Source organism: Artemia franciscana, chromosome 10 (assembly GCF_032884065.1).
Source record: "Artemia franciscana chromosome 10, ASM3288406v1, whole genome shotgun sequence".
In the NCBI taxonomy this organism is placed as follows: domain Eukaryota; kingdom Metazoa; phylum Arthropoda; class Branchiopoda; order Anostraca; family Artemiidae; genus Artemia; species Artemia franciscana.
Genome location: NC_088872.1, coordinates 35,270,281 through 35,297,755, shown reverse-complemented (window position 1 = coordinate 35,297,755; position 27,475 = coordinate 35,270,281). Strand labels below are relative to the sequence as shown.

Sequence of the window (27,475 nt, the reverse complement as noted above, 5' to 3'; positions counted from 1 at the left end):
ATTGGGTATTTATCACTAAAGAAAGGCACTAGTTCTCGGTATTAACTGGTCAATGGGGTCCTTCCCCATTTTCTTTGCAGTCGTTCGCTCCATATGGACAAAAAAAGATGAGAGAGATAACTGTTTCGTAAGTTTATGCTACTATGTAGAACTTCAACCTCGCTTTTAAAAGACGAAAATTCATAATATATATTTTTTTGGCAATAGCACGTTGCTCTATTAATGGGCGTACTATCATTTTTTTTTAGAAACAAGTTATTTGCCGATGACTTTTCATTTGGGGAGAATGTCTGATGAAGGAACTTCTGTGCGAAAATTCGGTTTAAGGTCCGATATTGTTAAGTATTTCGTAAACTCATCTTTGGCCCTTGGGAAAGGGGGTCTTGAAATATCTAAGAATTTCACACATCCCTCCTTATTTTGTGATTGTTTGGATATGATCTTTCTGCACTCTCCGTCCACTGTAAGCCTGATAATTTGTATTATTAAGCTAGTATTGTCTCGAATGAACATGTGTTTGGTAGTGGCTAGGAGTGGCATGTTAATGTTATTTATTTAATAAGAAAAATGGCAAGAATATTTGTGTTTTTTCTGTAATATGATGTATTGTTTTTGTTTTTGTTTCTCCTTGGTATACGAGCTCTGCTCCCTACCAACGGAAAAAATGTGCAAAATTGTGTATTTTATTACTATTATAATAAATAACCTTGAACCTGAAACACAAGGGCCAGGCGAAAACTGAGGGATTGAGGAGGGGATAGCCCCCTTCAAATGAATAATTTCTGCCTTTTTAAGTATAACGTTGCTTTTGTTTTCAACTGAAAAAATTTCTTTGTTTTAATTTAATTATGCTTGGAAGTAGATTTGAAGAGGAACTGATCATGTTAATTTTGAACTTTGGGGTTAAGTATGCCATTTAACTTGAAAACCAGTGACCAGTTAATGCCCGTCTTTATAAGGAAGGGAAATGAAACACAAATTCTGAGGACCTCGAATAGCAATCATTAACGAATGAGCAATCATTTTTTTCATTTGGTATTTTTTCAAATTTTTTATTTATTTTCCACTTGCAAAGGAGAATATTAAAAGGGGGAGGGGTCTTAAGAGTTTTGTCATGGAGCTTTCAGTGGTAGATTTTTTTTGCGTTTTCAAACCTTTACTCTCCAGAAATGACACTAGAATCGTATTTTCATGGCATACGACATTTTATGATGGTGTTGTCATGATGGAATAATAAAAAGTGCGTAAATATAATATTGGCTTTGAAAAGACCTTAAACAGCTCTCTACGATGAAGCTTCATTTGTACTTGAGGATTAAACAAGAAAAAGGGGACTTGTCAGCTATAACGCAATTCTTCTGATAGCTGGAATAGCCCTTTCTCAAGCTTCAGATCCCTCGTCTCTTTCCCCTCCTTCTATAACAATCAGTTTTGCATTTTTTTCTCCTCGGTTGTCCATAAATTGTCTTTGCAGAATGATGTGCCTTTCACCTCATCGGCTTTGATAATTAAAAGTGCGACATTTTTCATTTTGGTCGAAAATGAGTCATGCGTGGGTCGTGAGTAAATTGAGCTCGAGGTAAACTGAGCTGCAGTCATAATTGTATTATTTTGTACCGTCACGAAGATAAAAAAAGAGACATGCGCAAGTTTTATCTTACGGAGCTATAATGGCATTTGTCTTCTTTTTTGTCAAGGAAAAAGGAGACATACTCCAAAAATGGAATAATTTTGTATTCGCTCAAAATAGTAATGACAATAAATTGGAGACAAAATAATTTTGCATTCGCTTGGAATATTTAAATTTAATCTATACCACTGAAAAGAGCATAAAAATTTTGTTCAGAATATGTTATCTCCGTTATCTTCCTTTATCTCCATTAGTCTTATCCTTCAGAGCGAACACAGCTGACAAACTTTTTTTCTGTTCTCTGGCTCTCCTGAAGGGTTATAAAAATGGCCTATGTCGCACTTTTAATCATCACAGCCGTCTTTTTTACTATTTTATACCCCCTCCCATAAATAATATTCCAAATAATATAAGTTGCAGAATGAGCAAGAACTAGGTTTATACTATTAACACGATCTAGAATTGAAAAAGAAGACGCACTATAAAGATGTTAAATTATGAGTTGCTATGATCTGTTATTAGGTTGAATTGCCTGTTATTATTATTTATTGTATTTTGTACATGGTGGATTTAATCGAAATAAAAGTGAAGATCTTTTCAATGGTGCCATTTTGAATGTTGATTCAGCAATCACTTTTCTTTTATCTTAATAATGTCTTATTTTGGCTTGCCCATTGTGACAAAAACCATGGGAAATAATTTGAAATTCAAAGCATAAATTTTGCAATTAAGTCAATGTTTTTGTGGAGGGTATGTCTGTGTGTAAGATTGTTTTATATAACTATGTTTCAGGAACACTGTTTAATGGGGATCAAAGGTACCGTAAGACGATCACTTGATGGGAACTATATCCACGCCAATGTTGACATTGATCTTATTATTACTGAACAGCCAGAATATGGCACTATCGAAAAACCAATGGAAATATTTAACATCATTGAACATTTTTGTCTTGGCAGAAGAAGGTATATTCTTTTTTTTTTTATTTGAGGATCCTGATCTTGAGGTTTAATTTGAGGGTTTTGTATTTAGTCTTATAAAAATCAAGCCGAAAAACCTTCTCTTTTTAAATTCAAATACATTGAACAGCAGTCAGATTATCTTCTGGCATTAATTAATTGGAAAAACTTCTTTTCTTCCAACTCTGATGAACATTTTGCTACAAGTGTTCTTTTTCTCTTCGGCTTTGATTATGTATTTATTTTCGTTTGTGTTTTTGCGGAATGAAAATCATCAGTTAATGCGGTGCAATTGGCATTTTATTTGGTGTCATCGATACTAGTTCATCGCTGGAAATGTCATTACGAAAATTGTCACTGTTTCTACTGTCATCAAATTAAAGGAATCAAATAAAAAAGGATTTTTTTTTCTCTCATTGTGAAAGTATTTTCTCTGTCATCGAAGCATCGTTTCTTTTTGCTGTGACAGTAAAAAGTGTCAACGCTATTTTGCTGTTGTAGGACACACCAGTCTATTTTAGTGCCAAAAACAATGACACTTTGTCCTACGTCAAATAAAGAAGAGGACGCTCTTCACAGTTATACTGTGACCGGTGGCAGAAAGAAAAAACTATGATACTTTTTATAATGATTCTTGACCATAAAACCCATGACAAAATTTTTTGTCGAACTTTTTCGAGACTACTCAGCTATTAGTAACATAAAATGTATCGTTTAATGTTTCTTTTTATGATATGTCCATAAAAGCACTCTATATGTAATATTTCTAACAGCAACAAGAAGCCCATATAGGATCAAACTTAATCCTAACTAGATTATTAAAACGTAAATTGAGGTGGACCTTTAGTAAAATCTTAATTTTTTTGCAGCGGAAAATTGTCTGGGGGCCCCTAGTGGTAGGATTGTGTTTATTCATTTTAAGTATTAATTTTGGTCTTTCTTTCATTTGATAAAGATTGTCTTTAGTTTCTATTTGTTTTAGTAGCATATTGAGCTTAGGAGTTGACCTTAAATACGAGTGGAGCTGCTCTCCCCCACTTTTTCCTCAGCATTTCGCTCTTAATGGTAAAGTCTAGCTGTTGGAATACTGTAAAAACGAGAATCACCCTAGAAAATGTGCACCATAATTTTTTGGGGATGAAGAGCCTGAAATACAGAAAATGATGCTTTAGGTCTCGAGTCTAACAACCATTGAATCAATTTTATTGATTACTAATAGTTACCTCATTACCATTTTTAAAAAAACCAATCAAACACATGATAAATAAATAAGAAATCACTCGAGAAAAAGTCGTCAAGACAGGACATTCTCAGTAAAATGCAAAGGCTTCAAATAGCCCATGAAAGTTGCTATATTTTTTCAGATGAGTTAGTATCTTACTTGGTAAACTTGTATAATAGTCTGAAACATGACAGATTAAGATAAAAGAGCTACGATTCACTGCACGAGGGCTTTTGACTTGTGAATACCTCCATGTTGAGTTTTCATAATGAAAATCACTATAAACTACATACATTGCACTTCGGTGCTGTTGTGCTATTTCACACTGAATGTATAAACACAGATAACGCTGAAATAAATTAGGTGCCCCTCGTATAGGAAAAAAAAAAAATGTAATTCTCTACATATCTCTGTCTAACTGATGAACCAATTTTATAACCACAAAGTATTCCGATGGCACCGTTTTCTACTGCAAGGAAGGGGAGCAAATCTATGCAAAAGAACTCGACTAACCAAGGGTCAGTTACACAAGATATGGGTGAACAACAGAAAAAAGGCAAAGACTGTATCCCATTATTAGGAACAAAAGTGTGTTCTTAATATTTCCACGTTCCATCCAACTTTACTTCACAGCATCGCTATGCGAGGGTGGAAGCTTAAGCATTTATCAATCAGTGTGCCAGATATGTATGATATGTAAGTCATATTGTCCTTGTGGGGTTTGCTGTCTTCTTTTATCTTATTGTCCAAGTTATTTATTAATACAGGACTCGTATGTCCAAAGGATTTTGTGAAATAAGGATTATCAACATCAATATATATGCTCTGTGTAATAACCGTTCGTTTTATATGGATGATAAATATGTTTAAGGACGAATGTGCTGTCGAGTGGAGTGTGACCTCTGAAACTGGAAGGTTAGTGTATATAATTTTTAGGTATCCATAAACCGAATGCTTATCTCAGAACTCGGGAAATGTGTAAAATTTCATGCTTCTGCATATAGGACTTTGAGATCTTCTGTTTAGTAGCTCCTGGACACATTGAATTTTAGTGTTAAATTTTAATCAGGAATGTCCCCCTTTTTGGGGGTATTTTCTCGCTTTTTTGAAGTATACAATCTTTTCTAGTGTGCTAACAATTTATGATGAGCAGCTTTGAACTTATTGAATTTTGCACTTTTAGAATCACTCTTCTTTTAATGGATACCTTTTCTGGTGTATATTTTGGCTATTGAATTTTCTTTTGGTTATACCAAATATTGTTATTAAATTTAGTTTTTTAGAGTCTCGACTACTGTTTGTTCGAATTTTTCTTTACATATAGTTTGTTTACTGCCAACTGTATGACTTGCATTGTTCTGGAATATCATATATCGTGTCTGTGAAGAACAGCTGTAGACTACTTAATGTATAAATATATGAACTGGCTGTATTTGTTTATAAATAGGAAGAAGTTGCTCCTACCTATCAAGGCAGTCATCTTGTAAATGTAACAAGTCACTTTGTGTGATTATAACAATTCGAGTTAGCTATAAAGTATTTAGTTAAAATAATTATGTCAATTAGGCCTGCTCTAACATGCAGCTAGATCTTGGCCTGGTCTGAACTGGGGGGAAGGTTTCTTATTTCTTTCACTGAGGTGAATGAGAAGTTGTCTCTAGTATGTCTCTCAACGTATGTATGTAGCAAATCAGCTTTATATTCAAGTATTTCTTCAGATTATTTTGATAAGATGTTACAGAAATGAACAGAAACATTGTATTTTCTTAGTAGCTCATGAGTAAGAAACCTTTATTATTTTAGATTACATTTGTTTGGACGTGATAGTACTATTCGCCCTGGTTGGCTAACCGTCGGGACAGACCTGGCCAACACAAACTTCAGTCCGGACACATACTCATCATATTTTGCAAATGGTCAAACCACCACGGGATGTACAGACCGGATTGAAGCATTGCGTCCAAAATCACCGCCACCCAAAAATAAAACAGGAGCACCTTCAAGAGGAAGAGGAGGTGCTACCTTTCAAAGAGGCAGAGGAAGAGGAAGATAGCATTGAATTATCCCTCTAGGAATTTACTTTCAATTCCCTACAAAACAATGGTCGAAATGTAGGCATGTACATTTTTAGTTAAAAAGCCTTGAATTTTCTTGGGTAGGGGGTAGGGGGGATTAATTGAATAGGCATGAGCTGAATTTCGATTTTTGGATCTGTATGGAACTCAATAATTATCTAATGATTCAAAAATTGTCGATTTTCCAAAATATTTTTGGTTTTGTTCCAGTTTTTGAATAGGAACATTCCAAGGGTAAAGACCATTGAAGACGAAGTAATAAAATGCATAAAGTAAATAATATTGTTAGAAATGTTAAAATTGTTTTTAAATAATTAATCAGATCGTTTTAAACTAGTTTAGGTTTGACGATAAATTGAATGTACGATTCAACGTGTCTCCTTTTTAGTATTCTGATCGCATGGCTACTTGAAATTAAAATAGATTGACCTTGACATACTCTTTTTTTTTTAGACGATTGGTTTTAATATTTCCTGCTCTAAAATAGCTTCTTGTGAATTAAGTGTGAAAAGAATAGAATAGTTCATGTTTTTCTCATGGATTGCCAGTTTCAGGTAACAAACATGAAGAAAGAAATCAAATCGAACTAAATGTTTGGTATAGGAAATAACCTACTTGATTTTGAACAATTTTAGGGTGGCTTAGGAAATCGTCATCTTATTGTTCTGTACCGGTGTTTTCGGTTATGGAAACGGTACGGGAACTAAACGAATAGAGACTTAATGATTTACTAGACTTTATGCTTTCGTCATTTGTCATCATTTGGTTGTCAAATATTTTATTGTTTTGGTCAGTCTTCATGGTAAATATTGTAAATGCAAAGGAGAGAAAATTATGAAGTCACTCTTGTTGTATTGGGAAACTGGGTGCCAGGATGGCGCTGTTCGCCCTCTTACTTCTTTTTTCGTGGGAAATTCAGGGACTGGGTTTGAGATTTCTTTGTTGTGAATTTAGCAATTTTTTTTCTTTTTGCATTCTTTTTATAGATGGGTATATTTATACACATTATATGTGTTTCTTTTATGCTAACATTATGTTAACGCAAAATATACTCTATAGTTTATAGCTAAGGATGTCAAGTTACAGATATTAAAATGTTTGAAAAAGGACATACCAAAATTCAAATTTCCCCCCTCCTAATGGTATCTTTATAGTGGTGATGTTGGTCAAAAAATTAATAATATAATTTTTTAGAGGGGGGGGGGGTGACTGTCGTGTTTGGAATAAAAAATGACGCCAATCCGTGCTGGCATTTCCCCCTATAAAGATGAAGCACTATCCCGCCAACACCAGAGTGCTTCCTTCTTTAAAAAATGTTCTATGGATGACCAAAGAGTTCTTTATAGAAACTATTGTTCACTATTTTTAGAAATTCAAGGCAGCATTTGCAAATTTTTTTTTGCAATATTCAGTTGTAGTTGCATTTTTATTAAGCGTTTTTACTACCAACTTTTCGTTGCTATTACCTTTTTTGCTCACAAAAACTAAATCCATACTGAAGCACAGAATTTGGGGGCTAATGTACTTCACTCGCCTGTCGGATCCTGTTGGTAATCCTGACCTTATTCTGTTCTATATTTTATAAGACTCATAATACATTCGGTTATAAGACAAAAAAAATTCGAGTGGGAAAATTCGGAAATATGAAGCACTCAGTCATATATTAGGTATGTTTGTCACTTTGTAGCTTGCGTTTTATCCTTCTTTTTTGCCTAATTTAAATATTCATTTTAGATTGTAGAGCTCTCCATGCTAATGAGCAGTGATTCTTTGGAACTCCAAGTTTGTATTTCTTGTGTTAACAAATCAGGTGGTTGGATGAAGATTTTTGAGTTCCCTACTTTTGTGGTGTCTAAACTATGTTCTGTTTATTGTTTTCTTGTCCCCTTTTAGTAACTAGTTGTCTCATTATTCTGCTGTTTAAGTACTTCTATAATATCACAATGATTTCTTTTTTAAATTGAATTTTTTAAATAAAATCTGGACCTTGTTTTTATTAAAAAACCATTTGTTTTATTCTTAGGTTTTTAAATCTTGCCCTTGGTTGTCTTGATAATAAAAGTATTATCTTAATTGCTTTGAGCCAGCTATTTATTTTGCACTTTAATTTTTTTTTAAATACCTGACGTTTAGAATAACGACCAACAACCAAATCAGATTCAGTTATTGTTAGGTGGGGACCTTCGCAGGAATTGATTGGGATGGGCTAGGAAGTCTTGAAAAACATAAAATCACGTGTATTATAAACTGAAATAGGACAAATGATATTTTTGAGAGCTTGGCCCTTGAGCCCCCCCCCCCCTCCCCCTGTTTGAATTACAAAATTATTATAAGTAAGAAAGTGACTTTCTTCAAGATTTGGTTCAAGATGGCGACGACTTGGCTGTTCGGAATCCTAATATATTTCGTGCAGATAAAACTTTCAAGCTTTTGGGGCTTGAAGCTACTAACAGACATGGAAAATGGTTGTAAGCTTTATATTAAAAAAAAACAAACCCAGAAACAATAGCCTATACCGATAATCACGCACATTTGTCACAAACATACATTTTGAGATTTTGGAAATATAAGTGTCCTAGTTAGCAGGTGGAGAAGTGTTAAACCTTTAGGGATTGGTCCTGACAACTGATTGGTGGCCAGAAACGAAAGTAGTTTTTAATCTTTAAAAAAAGGAGAAAGAAAACATAACCTCTGGGCAGTAGAGAAGTAGAGATTTCCGCCATGGTATGTTCATTATTTTTGTGACATTACTGATTGAAGTAACTTTAAGTAGTGGTGCTAAAAAAGAAATATATACTCAAGAAAAATATAGCTAGTATTTCTTGAAATGGAGTGTTTATTGTGTATCATTCTTTACTAAACTTAAACGACAGTATTAATACACTCCACAATGGTCACATTAACAATTTCTGAGATAGTATCAGACTTCGTTTAAAAATAGTTATCACGTGTCATTCAAGGGTCGAATTTTGCCCCGCATAAAATGGTAAAATTTTTGATCAACCAACAAAAAATAAAATCAAATTACGAGCATCATTAATCTAGTTAGAATAGTGTCTAAAATCCAAAAATGGAATGAAATAGCAAAATAGTAGACTTAAGGGAGAAGATAGAAGCAGGGAAAAGGGTTTTATTCCCTTAAAAAAGAGAAATAAAAAGAGATGGGGAGAAAGAGGGAAATCGACTGTTTAATGGTTCTGTTGCGAAGGCGCTGAGGTTTTGTCCACATCTTTCAGAGTGTAAGTGAACCAGTGAATATGCTGAGAGGTTTAGATAGAGCAGACTAGGAAAAGCATATACTACGATGCCTCATCTACCTTTTAGAGAGATTAAATAAAAAAAAACTGATTTTTTTTAGCTGAAAGTAAGGAGCGACATTAAAACTTAAAACGAACAGAAATTACTCCGTATATGAAATGGGTTGTCCCCTCTGCAATCCCTCGCTCTTTACGCTAAAGCTTTTAATTGTTTTAAAAAGTAGAATTGTGGCAAAGAGTCAAACTTTAGTGTAAAGAGCGAGGGATTGCTGAGGGGACAACCCATTTCATATACGGAGTAATTTCTGTTCGTTTTAAGTTTTAATGTCGCTCCTTACTTTCAGCTAAAAAAAATCAGTTTTTTTTATTTAATTTCTGAACGTTTTTGAATTAATGCATGTTTGGTTTTGGCTCTCCGCACATAAAATATTAAAATGAAATTTGTATATTAATTCTTTTTTGGCTAAATGGCTTTCTCTTAGTTTTGATCAGACGATTTTGAGAAATAAGGGGTGGAGAAGGAGGCCTAGTTGCCCCCTATTTTTTCGGTTACTTAAAAAGGCTACTAGAACTTTTAATTTTTAACGAACGTTTTTATTAGTAAAAAATATACGTAACTTAAGAATTAGCTTACGTAACAAACTTTCATAACTTTATATTTTTATTATGGATACGAGGGGGTTTGTACCCTCGTTAATATCTCGCTCTTTACACTAAATCTTAACTTTTCTCCCAATTCTTTAAGAATGACCCCTGAATCAGAAAGGCCGTAGAATAAATAGTTGAAATTACTAAAAATACTTTAGCATAAAGAGCAAGGTATTTATCTCCTAAATACCTCGCTCTTTATGCTAAAGCATTTTTAGAACCCCTCATATGCGTAATTATCTCTGTTCGTTTTAAGTTTCAATGCTACTTCTTCCTTTCATTTGAAAAAAAGTTTTCATGTTGTTTTTTCATTGTTTTCTTATAGTAATGCTAGAGAATCCTGCGCCCTTTTCATTGAATTTTTCATCCCCCATGACAGATTTCTCCAAGGAAAGATCCTCCAACATAGCCCCCTCTCCTCAGCCCCACCCCCAAACAAAATAAATCCCCCTGAAAACGTCTGTACACTTCCCAATAACCATTACTATATGTAAACACTGGTCAAAGTTTGTAACTTGCAGCCCCTCCCCCAGGGAATTGTGGGGGAGTAAGACATCCCCAAAGACATAGTTATCATGGTTTTCGACTATGCTGAACAAAATGGCTATCTCAAAATTTTGATCCGTTGACTTTAAGAAAAAAATGAGCGTGGGAGGGGGCCTAGATGCCCTCCAATTTTTTTGGTCACATAAAAAGGGCACTAGAACTTTTCATTTCCCTTAGAATAAGCCCTCTTGCGATATTCTAGGACTACTTGGTCGATACGATGACCCCTGGGAAAAAAAAACAAATAAACACGCACCCGTGATTTGTCTTCTGGCAAAAAATACAAAATTCCACATTTTTGTAGATAGGAGCTTGAAACTTCTACAGTAGGGTTCTCTGATACGCTGAATCTGATGATGTCATTTTCGTTAAGATCCTACGACTTTTAGGGGGTGTTTCCCCCTATTTTCCTAAATAAGGCAAATTTTCTCAGGCTCGTAACTTTTTATGGGTAGGACTAAACTTGATGAAACTTATATATTTGAAATCAGCGTTAAAATGCGATTCTTTTGATGTAGCTATTGATATCAAAATTCAATTTTTTAGAGTTTTGGTTACTATTGAGCCGGGTAGCTCCTTACTACAGTTCGTTACCACGAACTGTTTGATAACAGTGACAGATCCAGGAAAGAAATAATATATTATTTTATCAATAAAATATATAACCCTTAAAGAACCCTTCTGGACTGATTTTTTTTTCAATAAGGTTGATCAACTGTAAACGGTGCTATACAGGACAAGTTTACTCCCAAAAAAGTAACTAACGAAATATGTAAACAGAGCTAGTATGGGCTCTTGGGGACAATTATTTATTCAGGTGCTAATATAAGGATAATGATAAACTAATTTGTTTAAAGATACTAGAAATTGGCATATCACCCTCTTGAGATTACTTGAAATGGTAATCCCAAATTGTTCGGGACTTGGAAACTGTTATATATAAGGAAATCGGGCCGGAGGATAAAAATCGACATTTCGAAACAAATGTAATCTATTGGACGTCTATTAATGTAAGGAAATTCAAATGTTTGCTAAAACGGTTGAATTTGAAGTCGTTTAGGAACTAATAGACTGCGATAAAATAGACACATATACTGTTTTGTCATTGTTTAATAAACATTTATTGAACATAAACCAGATGTGTCATACAGTCACAAGCTATTAGATATAAGAATTAAGAAATAAAGACACAAAGTTTAAAGTACGAAAAAGTGTGCTTTGTTTGGTCTTTAGGTTCTGTTGTGTCTTGCACCTAAATTCAGGTAAGACCTTCTTCGATATCAGCGTGGGGCGAATAAATCCTTCCTGTCGTTTATGACCACAAACTTTCTTTAAGGCATACGTAACCAAATTTACTGTCCTTTCCACGGCCTGGGCTTCGAAAAGGAATATTTAAAATAATCCAGTCAATCTGTATTAGTTCTTTCAGCATACTTTTCAAATCTTCTGTAGTCATATCATTCAGTGTTGGTATTGGCGTTATATCGCAGGATGATAAGTCAATTAGTTCGATGTAGTCGTTTGCTTCGAAGTTTATTTTTGGAATATCGAACTTCCTAATCCTAACGTTTCCAACCGTCTCACTTGATTCTTGTGCTTTTATGACTTCTAACGCTAAGGGCTCTGATATTTGCTCTCTTATCAGTCAGCATCGCGAACAGAATGTTTCTGGAGATGCGAAGTAGGCATTTCAGGAAATTACTGGGTCGATGAAGTTGCGGTTATCTTGATTCAAGTATCTGGATGACTGAATTAAATGGTAAAGGTGCCCCATCCTTAATTGAACGATGGATTTTGGTGCAGAACCAAGATGGCACATGCACCCTTATAAAGAACTCGACTGTGGTATGAAAGGTGTCTGATGGTTTTGTGTTGGAAACATACAATCTTAATATTCTGTTTGTTGTTGTCAACCAGCGGCACAGGTTTAAGGGTAGTCTTAGTCATCAGGCTCAGGTTCCCTATCTTTATCCGCTGTCTTATCATCTTTTAATAATGTAGATGTTGATGAGATCTTATCCCCCCTCCCAAAAAAATGCCTGTATTCTTCCAATAACAAATAATATACGTAAACAATGGAAAAATCTCATAACTTACAGGACTCTTCCAGTAAGGCTGTGAGGCGTCATTTTAACCCTGAAGACATAGCTATTGGATCTTTCCACTATACTGAACAAAACGGCTATCTAAAAATTTTTATCAAATAACTTTGGGGAAAAAAGGACATGCGAAGGAGGGTCAGTTGCCCTCCAATCGTTTTGTTCACTCAAAAAGGGCACTAGAACTTTTAACTTCTGTTAAAACACTTTTCTCTTGAATACACCCTCTCTAGATCTTCTAGGACTAGCATTTCGATACGATCATCCCTGGAAAAATAAATAAATAACTAAACACGCATCCGTCATCTTTTTATGGCAAAAATAGGAAAAGTCCACATTTTTGAATATAGGAACTTGAAACTTCTACAGTAGGTATCTCTGGTACGCTGAATCTGATGCTGGAATTTTTATTAAGAGTTCTTGAATTTTGGGGGGTGTTTTGCCCCTATTTAAAGAATTGGGCAAGTTTTATTAGGCTCGTAACTTTTGATGGGCAAATCTAAACTTGATGAATTTTACATATTTTGAATTGACATAATAAGCTGACTTTTTATGCATCTATTGATATAAAAATTCCGTCATGGTGGAGTGTTACAAGCAACAACATTATTTGAGTTTAAACATATAGAGAAAATCGTTTTTTAATTCGATAGAGTTTATTTTGAGACCGCGTTTAGTGACAGTGTCAACATTTTTCGTTGATAACAATTTCTGTTAGGATATACCATTTCGAATATTTCGAGGGATTGACAACTACAGAGTTGAAGCAAAATCGATAGTAAAGAAACCAACATTTTGCTCCTTCAAGGCGAACCCTACCGGAGGTTGCTGCAATGCTTCACCTTGCTGTTAGAAGAACTTTTATTTTGTTTGGTTCGATTCTGACGTATAAAATCTGTTTGATGAGAACAAAACATGGAAAACAGTAGGTTCCAATTAATGTTTGGATGTTTCTTAGCGCGTAATTCCAGAAATTCCAAGTTTGACAGGAGAAACTTCAAAGGAGGAGTTATGTTCCAAAATATATTGCACATCTGGAAATGTGTGACAGTGACGTAATTTCCATGCTGGAAAAACAAGTCCAATTTGTGCAATGCGTTGTATTTTAATTGTTATTCTATTCGCTTTTTCTGGATACTCAGCCTTTGTAAGTAATTTAATGTTTATTTTGACTCCAAACATTACTTAAACTTTTTATATAGTTCTTCTTTTCTTGAAGCTCAAAATGCATTTAGTTGTATTCTTTGTAATATCAAATGCATCGACCTTCATTCTAAGCAGGCGAGTACGGAGTAGTTTATTTAATAGAACCAGGCGATTAAAAACAGGCAATTATACAAAAACATAAGGTAGGTCAGACAAATAATAGCATTCTAAGGGGAAGAAATCCAAACTCTCCTCCTGTCTACGAGCTGAATTAGAACAATTTCCGAAAACCGAAATAAAAAAAAAAAGTTTATTAATTTATTAATAGTGATTCTTTTCAATATGCAAACATTTGAAAACCTATTTTTTGCTGTTTCCAAGAACGTCTGTACTTTTTCAAATGACTACCTTTATCTACTGCTCGCCTCATTATAAAAGAGCATTTGTTAAGGTATGTAGCAAAAGCCAGCAACCCGATAGAAACAAAGTAAAAGAAAAAACAGAACACAATTTGACGTTGAGAATAAATTAAAATGATGCAACTCGAAGAAACTTGCTTTTACACCTAATCAAAGACGAAAGACACTCCTAAATTGAGCTGTTTCTTAGATAGTAAGTTTAACTATATATGTGGTTGTATCGAATTTTAGTTCTAGAAGAACTCAACTCTTGCAAAACTCAACCCTTGGAAAATTACACCGAAAAACTTGCCACTAGAAAACTTACCCCTGAGAACTTATCCCTGGTATTCTTGCTCATAGTAAACTTGCATCGGAAAATTCACCCCAGAAAAGTTGTCCCCCAGAAAAGCATAGCCCCCGGGAAACCTTCTACTTCTCTAGAAATTTGCACCAGGACAATTTTGTCCATTTGTCAATATCGCCACCAGAAAATAGGTTTGAAAGACCCTTATACGGATAGGTGCTGTGATTGAAGAGTGCCTCGTATACTCCTACGTAAAAAGAAAAAGTAAAAATTCACGACAGTGACATTTTGCCAACTAGAAAGTGCGTTGCTAAATTCTTAGACTATCCTGGAAAAAATGGCTATGTAAAAATTTTGATCGGGCGACTTTGGAGAAAAATCGGCGTGGGAGGAGGGCTAACTGCCCTCCAATTTGTTTGGTCAATTAAAAAAGGCACTAGAACTTTTGATTTCCGATCAAATGAGCCCTCTCGCGAGCTTCCGCGATCATTTGTTCGATAAGATCACCCCTGGGAAAAACAAACAAATAAACATGCATCCGTGATCTTTCTTCTGGCAAAAAAAAAGAAGCAAAATTCCACATTTTGGTATATGGGAGCTTGACAACTCTACTGTACGCTTGTTTGGTATGCTGAATCTGATGGTGTGACTTTTATTAAGATTACTTGATGCTTTGGGGGTGTTCCACCCATCCTTTTTCAAAAATTAGTCAATTTTTTTCAGGCTTGTAACTTTTGGTGGGTACTATTAAATTTTATGGATTTTAAACATTTTGAATAAGTATTAAAATTGGATTCTTTTGATTTATCCATTATTGACGCTCCTTTTAGGCTAGGGTGCCACTACAACCTTATCAGTTTTTTTTAAGAATAATTCTTGCTATTGTTTCTAGCTGTCAGTGCTTTGCTAGATGATGTTTGTTTTTCCTGATGCTAAGTTTTATATGATGTTGAGTTTCTTTTCTGTTTTTTTTTTCTTTCAAGTATATTCCACGAGTGTCATATATTTTGTATAATGTGGGCTATAAATAAATTACTATTGTTGTTATCAATGAGGATCGTGTCCTATGCCAAGATTCCACAGAATTTGCCAAGTTTATAGCTCTGAAATGACCCTTGTAACTGAGTGCATCAAAAGGCGCTATTTGCACCCGATTTTCTCGATACGTAATCCGCAAAAAAGTTTAGGCCTCTGTTGTTATTATTGAGATTTGACGTTACTAATTAAGAATGTGAGGTTAAAATAAGGGTCCTGAAACAAAAAAAATGCTTCCTACCATACAAGTCTCTTATATAGGTTCTAATTCCAACCACATTTCGTACCGAGGGACTTTTAAGCAAGGGTGGCCATAGAGAGGAGGGCTGGGGGCTCTCCGCCCATATTTTTTGGAAACAGCTTACGATAGACCGTAACCTGCTGCCTACATATAGAGCTTTTTTTAAGTAGGAACGGTAGACCGTTCCTGCTAGGGAAAGCATTTAAGGGCTAAGTTTTCTTTTTGTTCAGTGTAGTAGCAGCTAGTTGAGTGTGTTTTTTGTACAGAATTTTCTCGGTGTATTTAATGTTAATCTTTGAGTTATGATTCTTGTGGGCAAGTTTTCCTGGACAATTTTTCTTTAGGATAGGTTTTCTGAAGAAGATATTCTGGGGGAATGTTTACGAGGCTTTTCTTAGGGATAAGTTTTCAGATGCAAGTTTTCCAATGTGAGCTTTCTTTTTACGGTTCCATAACAATGACTAACCGACCTTATCCTTTATACTTCATTTAAAAACTAGCAATTCAAAATTAAGATTGTAATTCAAATTGATATTGTTCGGAGGGACTTGTGTTTGCAGATAAGCTATGGAATCAGAACGAAACCTCCGCAACAGCAAGAAATACTTCTTCACTCGTTTAGAGAAGCTGAGGCCAGATCTGGCTCTCTCCAAATAGAAGTTTCGACGATCAGGTCTCGCAGCCCTGTGGTTGTTCACCCTGGCAAACCAAAAGCTATCAAAACTACAACGCCCATCGTCAAAACGACTCCAACACCCAGTAAAACCACAAAGATATCAGGTAAGGTTCAGATCAATATTCAATTAAACTTAGATTGTTCTGCCATTATATAGGACTGAATTAAAATACTACTACAGAACCTGGTTGGATTTTGTCTTTTATTATGAAAATTGGCATTAAAATCCACCTGGAAATGCAGCTGTAAACCAGCTTAGTAGTCTGTCACACTAAAACTGGACATACAGACAAAGATTTCAGGTCACCCATTCTTTGCAGTACATTCAGTCAAAGCTACACATGCTCTGGAACCTCAGCCAGCACCATATCATAGTCACCCCTGATGATAAAAAGCTAGCATTTATAAATTGAATGCTTATTCTTTATTCCAACAGCTCATTTCTACTACAGAAGCAAAAAATTCAGAGGACGAGAAATTGGTTTGAAAGCATAAATCAGTACAAACTTAGGTATAAACCTAGAGTTGGGGCTATTGAGAAGCAAACATTTTAGGACAAGAGTTCTTGCTTCATTATATGCAGAAAAAATTGTAGCTAATAAATTTTAAAGACAATTTCACTGTATTCTACCTCCTAATCTTCCCTAATGTGAATATCTTCCCTAATCTTTTTTCAAATAATACCGATAAATTTTGCTCACCCTCTATGAAAAATTCTGTCCCCTCACGGGAAACTCCTTTGTGGGAAGTTCTTCCCACGAAAAATACACACAATCCCTTAAAATTGCTTCTGGACAATTAAGTCCTCGCTGAAACCCCCCTCCTTACAATTCCTTGCAGACGATTCAGCCTGAAAAATTTTTCTTAGCTTACTTTCATTTGAAAACAAGACTTTTTCTTACTCTTATTATTTTCAAATTGTTCTGGAAATCCCCCGTCCGTGGAAATTTTTCCTGGAAGTTAAAACACAGTTAAATTTCCCTGAACTATTCTCCTGGAATATCTCCACATGCAAAATTGTGGTGGGAAAAACAATTAGCATGGGAAATCTGTCAAATCCTCCCACCCCTCAGTATAAAATTTCCTCTGGAAATTTCCCTCCCCACCGAAAATCATACAATCATCCCCATGTAATTCCACCCAAGCGAAAAATCCCCCCTCGAAAAATTTCTACATGCTTCCCAATGACAAATACTATACGTAAATAATGGGCAAAATGTTCAACTTAAAGACTTATCCCAAGGGGCTAGGGGTATTCATGTTATTTCCAAGGGCCTACTTTTGGGAACTTTCAACTATGCTAAACATTATGGCCATCTCAAAATTTTTTCGATCGATTTTGGGATAAACGAAAGTTGGGAGGAATCTAGTTGCCGCCCAATCTGTTTGGTCATTAGAAAAGGGCACTAGAACTTTTAATTTTAGGTCGAATAAGTCCTCTTCCGATTTTCTTGGATAATTAGTTTGATACGATCACTACTGAGAAAAAAGCAACAACAGCAAAAAAGAAGAAAAACAAATAAAAACGTACCCGTGATCTTTCTTCTGGCCAAAAATATAAAATTTCACATTTCTCCTTATAAGAGCTCAAAATCTTTACAGTGGGGTTCCCTGATACTCTGAATCTGATGGTGTGTTTTACATGGAAATTTTTTGAAATCTTACGGAGTTTTTTTCCTTTTTAGAGAACCCCTTTTTTACTAAGCTTAATGAATAATGTGAATTTGGAATCAGCATAATAAGGGAATTTTATATATATATATATATATATATATATATATATATATATATTTATATCAAAATTTGGTTGTTAAGATTTTTGTTTACAATTGAGCCGTGTCGCTCGTTACTCACTGTTCGTTACAAGGAACTGTTTGGTGAGGTAGCTCGTTAAACCAATCAAAAGCAGGTAAACTATGAATGTTGTTATAAACTTAAAATTTTGAGTGCATTCTTTGAAGACCACTCCCTTGCTACCCAAATTTCTTTCCATAGTGCGTTTATATTAAGTGGACAGTTAAGTGGAGAGTTAAGTCGTCAGTTTTAAAATGGAATCTGAGTTGGACTTACAAATAGTATTATTCTAAGCTAGGGCCTAGTAGTGACGGCCCTCTGCTTCTGACGGGAGCCTACCTCCTTCAAATCCTGGTCCCGACGCTTCTCTTAAAGAAACGTCTTCAAGATGCAGGTGTCTGTTACGTAATAAAGTTTGTTTCCTAAGAGATGTAGGTGCATATTACGTAATAAGGTTTGTTATCTAAGAGATGGAAGCGCTTGTTACATAATATTTTTTCTTTGAATGTTTAAAAAACCCGTGGGTGCCGGGAAAACCTTCACGGGCCTCCCACCAAATCAGGATTTCTTTGGTTTTACGTAATAGGACTTGTTAGAGTCCGTTAGTCAAGCGGAGAAGTCCCAGTTGTAAAAAAAAGAATTGATCGTGGTCGAATATTTACACGGGAAGATGACGCAATCTTAAGTGGCTTGTTTAAATTAAGTTTAAATGAAGTGGCTGTGGCCAGTGGACCTTTATAATCTGGTAAAAACACGTCTTGAAGATAGATGACACGTGACTTGTTAGATTTTAGGGTTCAATCACCCCAGTATTGAAAAAGAGTTCAGTGTATAAACACCGAGGATATTATTCTTGGTATATTCTTTAGTAATGGGTGATTTTACTCTATTGGATATTGAAGGCAATGGCAAAATCAGAGCTAGAGTCCCTAACGTAGCAGTGGAAATTATAAGGGGGGAGACTAACCTAGAATGGGACGAGATGTGTTAACGACATGTAATATTATTAAGCAAATTCAAGTCGGAAGAACAGTTATGGTTTGCAGCAAAAGTTAATATAACACATATGCAAAGATTACAAGATGGATTAAATGCATTGGTGAAATATATTGGAAATGACGATCTGAATCAATCTATAAGAAAGGAGAGAGTTTGTTTCTAGCGAGAAAGAATCTCCATTCATTGTTAGTCTATAATCAGTACTGAGAGTGTCAGGATTAAAAATGGCTGGATTTGAGAAACAAAAGATCATATGGAATCTTGTGACTTGTGGAAATTGGTTTGGCTCTAGATGATAATGCACCATTTTGACAACCTGCACACATAGAATGTAATTTTATTTATTTCAACGTCCCCTCAAACATTTCCTGGAAGTTTCATCTTCATATCCTTAGCCTCAATAGTAGTAGTCGTAGCAGTAGAAGTATGCAGAGAGTACCTTTGCGTTAGTTCAACATCTCTCCCAAGCCGCTCTGAAAGTTTCAAATTAATAATCAAAGCTATTCCTGAGAAATTAATAATGTATCATTTTGGTATCATGAATACACATAGTACGTTTTGATTTAGTTCAACATTCCTCTACATATTCCTTGAAAGTTTTTCTTTATTACTCCTTACCGCAGTAACATTAGCAGTCGAAGCAGTAGTAACATCAGTAATTGTGGTAATATCAACACAGTGTCTTTTGGTTAGTTCAACATCCCCCACAACAAGTCTTGCAAATTTCAGCTTCATACTCCAAGCCGTTCGTAAGGTATTGCTGATACGCCCTTTTAACAACCTGCATGCATGCAGCGTGTTTTGACTTATTTCAACTTTCCCCTCAATATTCTTTGAAATTTTCACCTTCATACCTTTAGTCTTAGTGGTAGTAGCAATAACAGTAATAGTAGCAGTATTAGTAGCAGTAGCGGTATCCACAAATTGGTTTTTGGTCAGTTAAAAATCCCTCTCATCATTTCCTGGAAGCTTTAGCTTAATACTTCGAGCCGTTCCTAAGATATTCCCTATATGCACTTTTGACAACCTGTTTCCACATAGTGTGTTTCGATTTAGTTCAACTTTTTACTCAGCATTACCTGAAATATTCACCTTAATATCCTCAGCCTTTGTATTAGTAGCAACAGAAAAATAGTTGTTATGCAATAGGTGAGGATAGTCATAGTAGTAGTATTAACGTGTATATATTGTTTTTCTGTCAATTCATAGCCACTCACACCATTCCCTGAAAGTTTCAACTTAATGCTCTGTGTCATTCCTGATATACACCCTTTTGGCAACCCGCATACACATAGTGTTTTCTGATTTAGTTTAACAACCCCTTTAATACTCCCTGATAGTTTCATCTCGAAACCCTCAGCTTTTTCTCACATAAAATATCAAATATGTCCCCCTTTCCCGATAGGAAACATTACATGTAAGCGATGGGCGATTGTATTACTTACATTCCTTGCCCCAAGTGCTCTTGAGGCTGTCTTCCTCAGAGATATTGTTATTGGACCTTTCTACTATGCTTAACAAGATGACTTTGGACCAGAGGATTAATTTTGATCAGATGTCTTTGAGGAAAAAAGGTGCATGGGACGGGGCTGGCCGCCCTTTAATATCTTTTGTCTCTTAAAAAGGACACTAGACAAAGTAGAAACAATAGGGAATTTCCTTTTCTAAGACAGTGGAAAAAATATCAACTGAGTTGAATTCTACTGTCTTAAAAAAAAAATCCCTGTTGTTTCTACTTTCTGTTTGTTTGATATGGAAAGGCAGGGTGGAGTTTGTCGCTATTTTAGGACACTAGAACTTTCAGTTTCCATTCAAATGAATCCTTTCCGTGGATTTTACAACAACTCGTTCCATACAAAGTGCTACAGCTTTGTTTCGTTGCCTATGAGTAGCTTTGTTGCGCTACCTAGGACAAAATGAAAATTAAGCCAGTAAAAAAAGCGGCGCGTTGTGCCATTTTTTTCAACCAAATTTCATTACCGACTGGTTGGAAACACCCTTGATGGCAGGTAAACAAGGAATGAATGAGTTTAATGGCATATACTAATTATATTTATGTTTTATTTGTCATTTTTGTTGAAAAGATAATTGGATATGGAAACTCGTACAATAGGATTTTGTTTTTTTTTCTTTTTTCCGAGTTTCTAGCTCTTGAAATTTAATCTTATGAACTGATGCTCCAAGAAATTGCAGATTTTGATATTAAAATAATAGTAGCTTGGCTCATATTATTTTCGATTAATACACTCTTTTTCAGTGTTAACTACTACAACAAAGAAAAAGAAGTCGTCATCTTCTGTTAGAAATGAGCAACGAAGTTCATTGAAAATTCAATGTCCAGAAAAGTCGGGGCTTTTCCCGTTTCATGGGGATTGCCGAAGATTTTTAAACTGCTGGAGAGGAAGACCTTTTGTTCTTACATGTGCACCAGGAACCATGTTTAATCCCACTCTGAAAGTATGTGACCATCCATGGAATGTTAAGTGCCGACGTGAGTCTCTTATTTGTTCTTCATATTAAGTTTCTCTGCGGTGGTGGATTCTTTTTGCCATCCACTAGTTTCAAAATTACGTGCAAGTGCAACGCTTCTGAAGATTAGTAGTCCATGGCAATGTTTAATCATCATCCTTCCCTTTTTTAAAAGCGCCATCTTTGACAGTTGGGAGCCCCTCTGCGCAACTCGTAGTTTCTCTCTGGAGTAATTTTGGGACAGTGCCAAAATAGGGCCTGTTCTGTTAATTGTTTTAACTTATTCCCCAAAAGTGAAACTGTTTTGAAAATATTCTTTCCCAAAACTTGGAAGGAGAACTGGCAGAACCAATAGTCTCTCCTGTTAATGTAAGCGAATATGCTTCTTAATAAATTGAATCTTTTTCTTTTTTCTTGTATTTGAAACTAAACCGTTGTTATACAGGGTTTAAATGGTTATATTTGACAGTATACTTTTTATAATTGAGACCAGAATATTACTCTAATACGCTCCCGGTAGTAGAACTAGAAAGCTTCATGGTCTGACGAATCCATTTCTTATGTCGGACCAACCTACCCACTAATGTGGTACTTCGGTCACTATTGCTTTTGCCCGTTGATAGCCTTACTAAGAAAATAGTTGAAAGATTAGTCCAAGAAAATCGCAGATAATAGAAAATCATATGGTACATTATATATTTTTATTCGTTATCTTGTTTCTAAATTTTCTATCTTATCAGAATGGTCCACGAATAATAATACATGACCGACCGTTTCTACCCTCTTGTATTATCGATGTTTTTGTTATTGGCGATAATTTCCCTTTCAATTAGAAAAACAGATTTAGGCTGTATTCCAGTTCAACAAAAAGGTACTTACGTATTATATTGACCACGCTCAAGAGGTGAAGTTAGGTTAATCATAATGAAGTTTACCAAAAATATGATGGAAATATAATACTTTATACAAAATAATGGACACTACTACGGAAAATTATGGAAAGCAGGCCACCCAGAATGCATTACTTTAAATACCTAATCTAACGTACTCTATATATTAAATGTTTAACTAAAATATACCTGCATAGTAGTTTATCTCACTCAGGCTAAGCTAATTATCTCCGAGTGATTACCGGTTTCTCCGAGAGAAACCGGTTTTTAAAAGAGATCAAGAACAACAGTGTGGTTGATATAATATGTAAGTACCAACAAAAAGTAACTAAAAGTTGCAAAAAAGTCATTTTTTCGCTCTAGCTGACTTTTCGTAGTAACTTTGCATCATTATCGTCATTGCCATTAGTACCAGATATATTAAAAGTATTCTTAGACTAAATTATACTGAAAGTGTAATGAACACAATTGAACTTAACAGATTATACCCTTACAACCCTAAAAAGCCAGTACTTCACAACCGTTCCCGGTGGATGTCACTTCAAGTAACTTCTATAGTTAAAGTAAGGCTACTACGGTTTAAACCTGGAACATTGCCCTAGATAGACACCGTGACGGTCTCTGATATTTTTGCTTGATATGATTCACCGTCTTCTGACAGAACTTGGCTTAATGAGTAAAAGTGGAAGCTAGATAATTGTAATCAAACTGAATACAGAAGATATGCTACCAATAAAATACCATAAAGATGATTGCACTAAATCTGTCTCTTTCAGTCTCGAAATTCAATTGGCCAGACTCTTTCGTAAAAACTACAGCTGCAACTACCACAACAACACCAAAACCAATTGATTCATCACTTGTGATGAAAAGAAGTGGACAGCTCATCCGTGTACGTGGTGGTGCTGGGCCATGGGAGGGCTACGTAGAGTATCTGAAAAATGGGAATTGGGGGCTCGTGTGCGATGATGATGGTGAGTGGAGTCCTGCCGATGCCTCAGTTGTTTGCAAACAACTAGGTTATTCAAGGTAACATTTTGCTGCTGGTAAAGCACTTTATTTTTGCTCATGATTGACAATCACTTTTGTAGACAAACTTGAAGGTTGATGGTAGATTAGAAAGAGTTTGTCAGGATTAGACAGTCCTCTGGACTCCTTTTTTGCTCTTTGCTCTTTTTACCACAGGCTATGGAAAAATTAGTGCAAGTAGAATTATAGGGAGAAAGGGTTAGCCTATAACCCTTTATAACATTTTATAACCTTTTATAACAATTCTACAAAGAGAAAAAATAGAGAAAAAGTAATTTTTTTAATTTAAAGTATTGTAATTGTTGTATGTAGTCGTGTCGATAATTATTGATCAAATTCACCTTGTTACTTTGAATTTCATTTTACTTCCAAGAAGGATGGCTATGGAGTGATATTGTTTTGTTTAATATTTATCGTATTGAATTAGTGGTCAAAGTGTTGGAAGAAGGCTCGTTCGATTAAGAGTAGGGAATTCGAGGAATTTTTTTTAAAGTAATTCAATTGAGGAAATGTTAAAGAAGGGTTTTTAAGAAAATTAAAAAGCAATATTGAAGACTGAAATGAGCAGATATAGTCATATAAGTGTGAGTCAAATTTAAAACAAACCAAAATTACTATAAACGAATAACTGAGCCTAAAATAAACAAGAAAATAGAATGAATAATGAATTTGAACTTTAATTGTACAGAAAGAACCACGAATAATAGTTGGACTAACACCTCTATAAACGTTAATGTTATTTGCATTTTCTAAAAACAAAAATTAATTTTTCAGTTTTGTAATCTAATAATATTAAGGAGGGACGCTAATTATACTTCCAGATAAAAATAACAATGCCATGAAACGAATGCATTTTTGAAAACTAGTTTAATTTTCTTGTTTTAAAAGAATAGTAAATTTCCTCACTGTTTTTATCTCCCCCCTCCAATCCATAAAAGTATTATATTCCATTTGCGATTTACAAAGATGATACGTATTTGATAAGTAAATTTTTGTAATGAAATAAAAACAAATTATAAAAATATAATTTAACTTTCCCGGAACAACAGTTTTTCAAACAAATACATTTGCAGCAAAAATGTTAATACCATTTGTGACAAAAATCGTATTATTATTTTTATAGGATGATTATTTCAATCATTATATTTTCCCTCTCGCTCCATTTCTTTCAAATGTGTCGAAGATTGAAGGCTAAATAAACCTTTTGAAGCTTCAGTTTGTAATTTCGGAAGAAATCTTTTAGATTGTAGTAAAGCCCTCATGTTCACAATATAAGGACAACTCATAATTTGAAATAAGAACAACTTTATAACGTGATTTGTTCTTATTTATTTTTTTTAGGTGTTTAGTTGTCATGTTTCTTTTTTGTTTGTGTTATGTTTAAAAAAAAAATATTTTCTTCTTTTTTGTAGTTTGTATTTTTTTTTTCCGTTGAGAAAGGCTCCGGACGTGGGGCCAAAATAATCGGAATATTTTTATTTTTTTTTTAGTTAAAGTGTAGTTTTGTTTTTATTTTTTTGTTCACTGCTTTGTCGAAATTAAAACCCGTTTTCTCTTGCTTAGTTTTGGAAACTGGACACTAAATAACTGAAACGTGTGACTCATCTCTTTTTCCGGTTGTGATAACACAGTTGTTTGTTAGAGAAATATTTTTGATTCATCATAGACACATCAATATGAATTTTGCTCTTTAATGCTCAAATTTACTTGGTAAAAACATTAAAGTGTTTATGGCTACATAAGAAAAAAATGTGGCTGCAATACATGTAGGAAAAAAGGTTAGGAGCTGGTTTGATATTGAATAAGGAGTTAAGCAGGTTTGCGCTTTATCTTCATTTATACGGGTCATCGAGTTGGACTTGGTCCTAAAGAACAAATCAAAACTGTATGGGAAAGCATAGAATCAAACGGGAAGGTAAAACTTTTTCAGATTCAGATTTTATGGATGATTTGAGTGGTCTAGATGAAAATGCTAGGTAAATAAAAATATATTTTAGAGATTTGAGGGTTCAGGGTGCAAAGGTTTAAAAATAACGTTAAGAAATCTTAGTCGCTTAGACCACGATTAAATTAAGGTAAGAAGGATATGTTCGGTAATGAGACGATTAATCAATAGAATAGTTTCACGTACCTGAGTTGTATTGTTAGCAATGATGGTGGATGATGTAAAAAGTAGAATAGTTTTGAAGAATGGGGAGATTAGTTTGCGAACCAAAAATAGAATATTGGAAGATACACTGATGACAGTGGTCAAGTACGGTTGTGAAATGTGGGCACTTTGGAAGGCAGAGTAGGATTTGGGTTCCAGATGTTTTCCAGAGGAATTGTTTACCGAGACTTTTGGGTACCAGTTTGACTGATCATATTCTAAACAGTAAGTTGTACAAAAACTGGAGCTCTGTTCTACTTCCTAGGGCTATAATGAGAGAAAGGTTGAGATGCTTTGCGGATAAAGGATGACAGATATGGCCGAATGAAAAGAAGATAGTTCAGTTCAGTTTATTAACATCAAAATCAAAGGACAACAATAACTTTCTACCCCTACAAGGCTCCATGGCCCGTTACATAGGGGTTAAACAAAAATAAATACCGAATAAAGAGTCTCTTCTTAAAAAAAAACCAAGAAATCCAATTAAATAATTTTGTGTTATTTTTACTTACCATTTCGTCCTCGAAATTCAAATCCAAGTCCACGCCATCTCCCACCATCACAAAATCATAACAATTAAGATTAAATAAATAAACGTGCTCAAGCCTAGCATCTAGGGATGTCGCCCTACCCTCATTATTCATCATATTATTAAACATATAACAATATTAATTCAAACCAATTCAAAAATAAATATTTTCTCAAATTTATTCCCATTATATTTATCAACCAAAAATATTTTTAGTTGGGTTTTAAAGGCATCAAACGAATGAATGCTACGGACATTATCAGGGAGACTGTTCCATACACTACATGCTATTCGGGGACTAAAATCTGATCTGACAGTCTTAGTTTGAGGTAATAGTAGGTGGTCTTATTGCGTAGATTATGAGATTAACTCATCGGAATTAACTAAATCGGGAAGGAAAGAATTGAAACAGCGAGGCAGTTCACCATGAAGATACTTGAAAATCTTTGAAGAGCAAGAGACGACATAGAGTGCATAGGTATTCAAAAGCACTTTTCGATGTCCTTTATTAAATTCGTTAACTAACTGGCGAGTCTTTTGATGAATTACTTTAATCGGATGGAGCAGAGACTGGAAAGTAGACATCCAAATCGAGTTGCAGTAAGTTAGATACGGCTGAATGAGTGAAAAATACAGGGTCCGAAGAATAGATCCAGGAAAAATGTTTTTAAGTTTCTGAAAGTCTTTGAATGTGTTGGGAAAACGTAAGAAAGGATTTAAAAGAAAAGACAAGTCCTTGGAGGGTAAATATGGAAAATTTGAACGAACTGGGATGGAACTGGAGCGCAAGCAGCTGTGGCAGCATCAGCCGGCTGGGTGCTCCAGTGAGTTGTTAGGAGGGGTTGTAACGGTTTACTTGCATGAAATATACCTTACTTGAAATGTTGCGGAGAAAAAAACGGAGTAGCACTGGTATTCTTTGACTCGAGTAATTTAATTTAAACTTATAATTATTTCCTCAGAACCTTTTCTATTATAATTTTGTAAAAGATTGATTTTAGCTACGAATTGGCAAAAAGAGTGATTTTCCTGTTTATCAAGTCAAAGGGTGCATTGAGGTAGTAACTACGACGACAAAACAAGAAAGAGTGACAGTTGACAACAATGGTCCGATGACAACTCTGAAATATGATGACACTTGCACCGTGCCTCTAAACATAAGGCATTTAAATAGTAGGAGTATTTACCTTAAAGCAAAATTTCACTCCAAAGTAGGCTTATTTTTCTATTTTTTTGTGTTACGTGAGCAACACTTTGTTTTTGTCCCGTTTTTTTTTTTGTTTTTTTTCCTATGCCGCCGATCTCAGCTTATTCCTGGAAACTGGTAAGGGTCTAACCTGTGCGGTTTTTACGGAAAGTGTGGACCTCAGTTCGGAT

General features: G+C 34.8%; 2 protein-coding genes across 3 annotated transcripts in view; both read left to right on the top strand.

The window, feature by feature from the left end:
• Positions 1 to 7,890, top strand: part of LOC136032123 (N6-adenosine-methyltransferase non-catalytic subunit-like) — a 46,934-nt gene extending 39,044 nt beyond the window's left edge. The window contains exons 6-8 of one of the 2 annotated variants that reach the window (XM_065712289.1): positions 2,423 to 2,595; positions 5,615 to 5,926; positions 7,621 to 7,890. In XM_065712289.1, the coding sequence (XP_065568361.1) occupies positions 2,423 to 2,595; positions 5,615 to 5,864 (423 nt within the window). In that variant the 3' untranslated portion in view covers positions 5,865 to 5,926; positions 7,621 to 7,890. The remainder of the gene's footprint in view (positions 1 to 2,422; positions 2,596 to 5,614; positions 5,927 to 7,620) is intronic. The other variant, XM_065712290.1, reaches the window with a different exon arrangement.
• Positions 7,891 to 13,431: 5,541 nt separating this feature from the next.
• The window catches only part of LOC136032122 (neurotrypsin-like), a 121,207-nt gene continuing 107,163 nt past the window's right edge, over positions 13,432 to 27,475 (top strand). The window contains exons 1-4 of the mRNA XM_065712288.1: positions 13,432 to 13,583; positions 16,124 to 16,343; positions 21,290 to 21,523; positions 23,168 to 23,420. Of these exons, the coding sequence (XP_065568360.1) occupies positions 13,530 to 13,583; positions 16,124 to 16,343; positions 21,290 to 21,523; positions 23,168 to 23,420 (761 nt within the window). The 5' untranslated portion in view covers positions 13,432 to 13,529. The remainder of the gene's footprint in view (positions 13,584 to 16,123; positions 16,344 to 21,289; positions 21,524 to 23,167; positions 23,421 to 27,475) is intronic.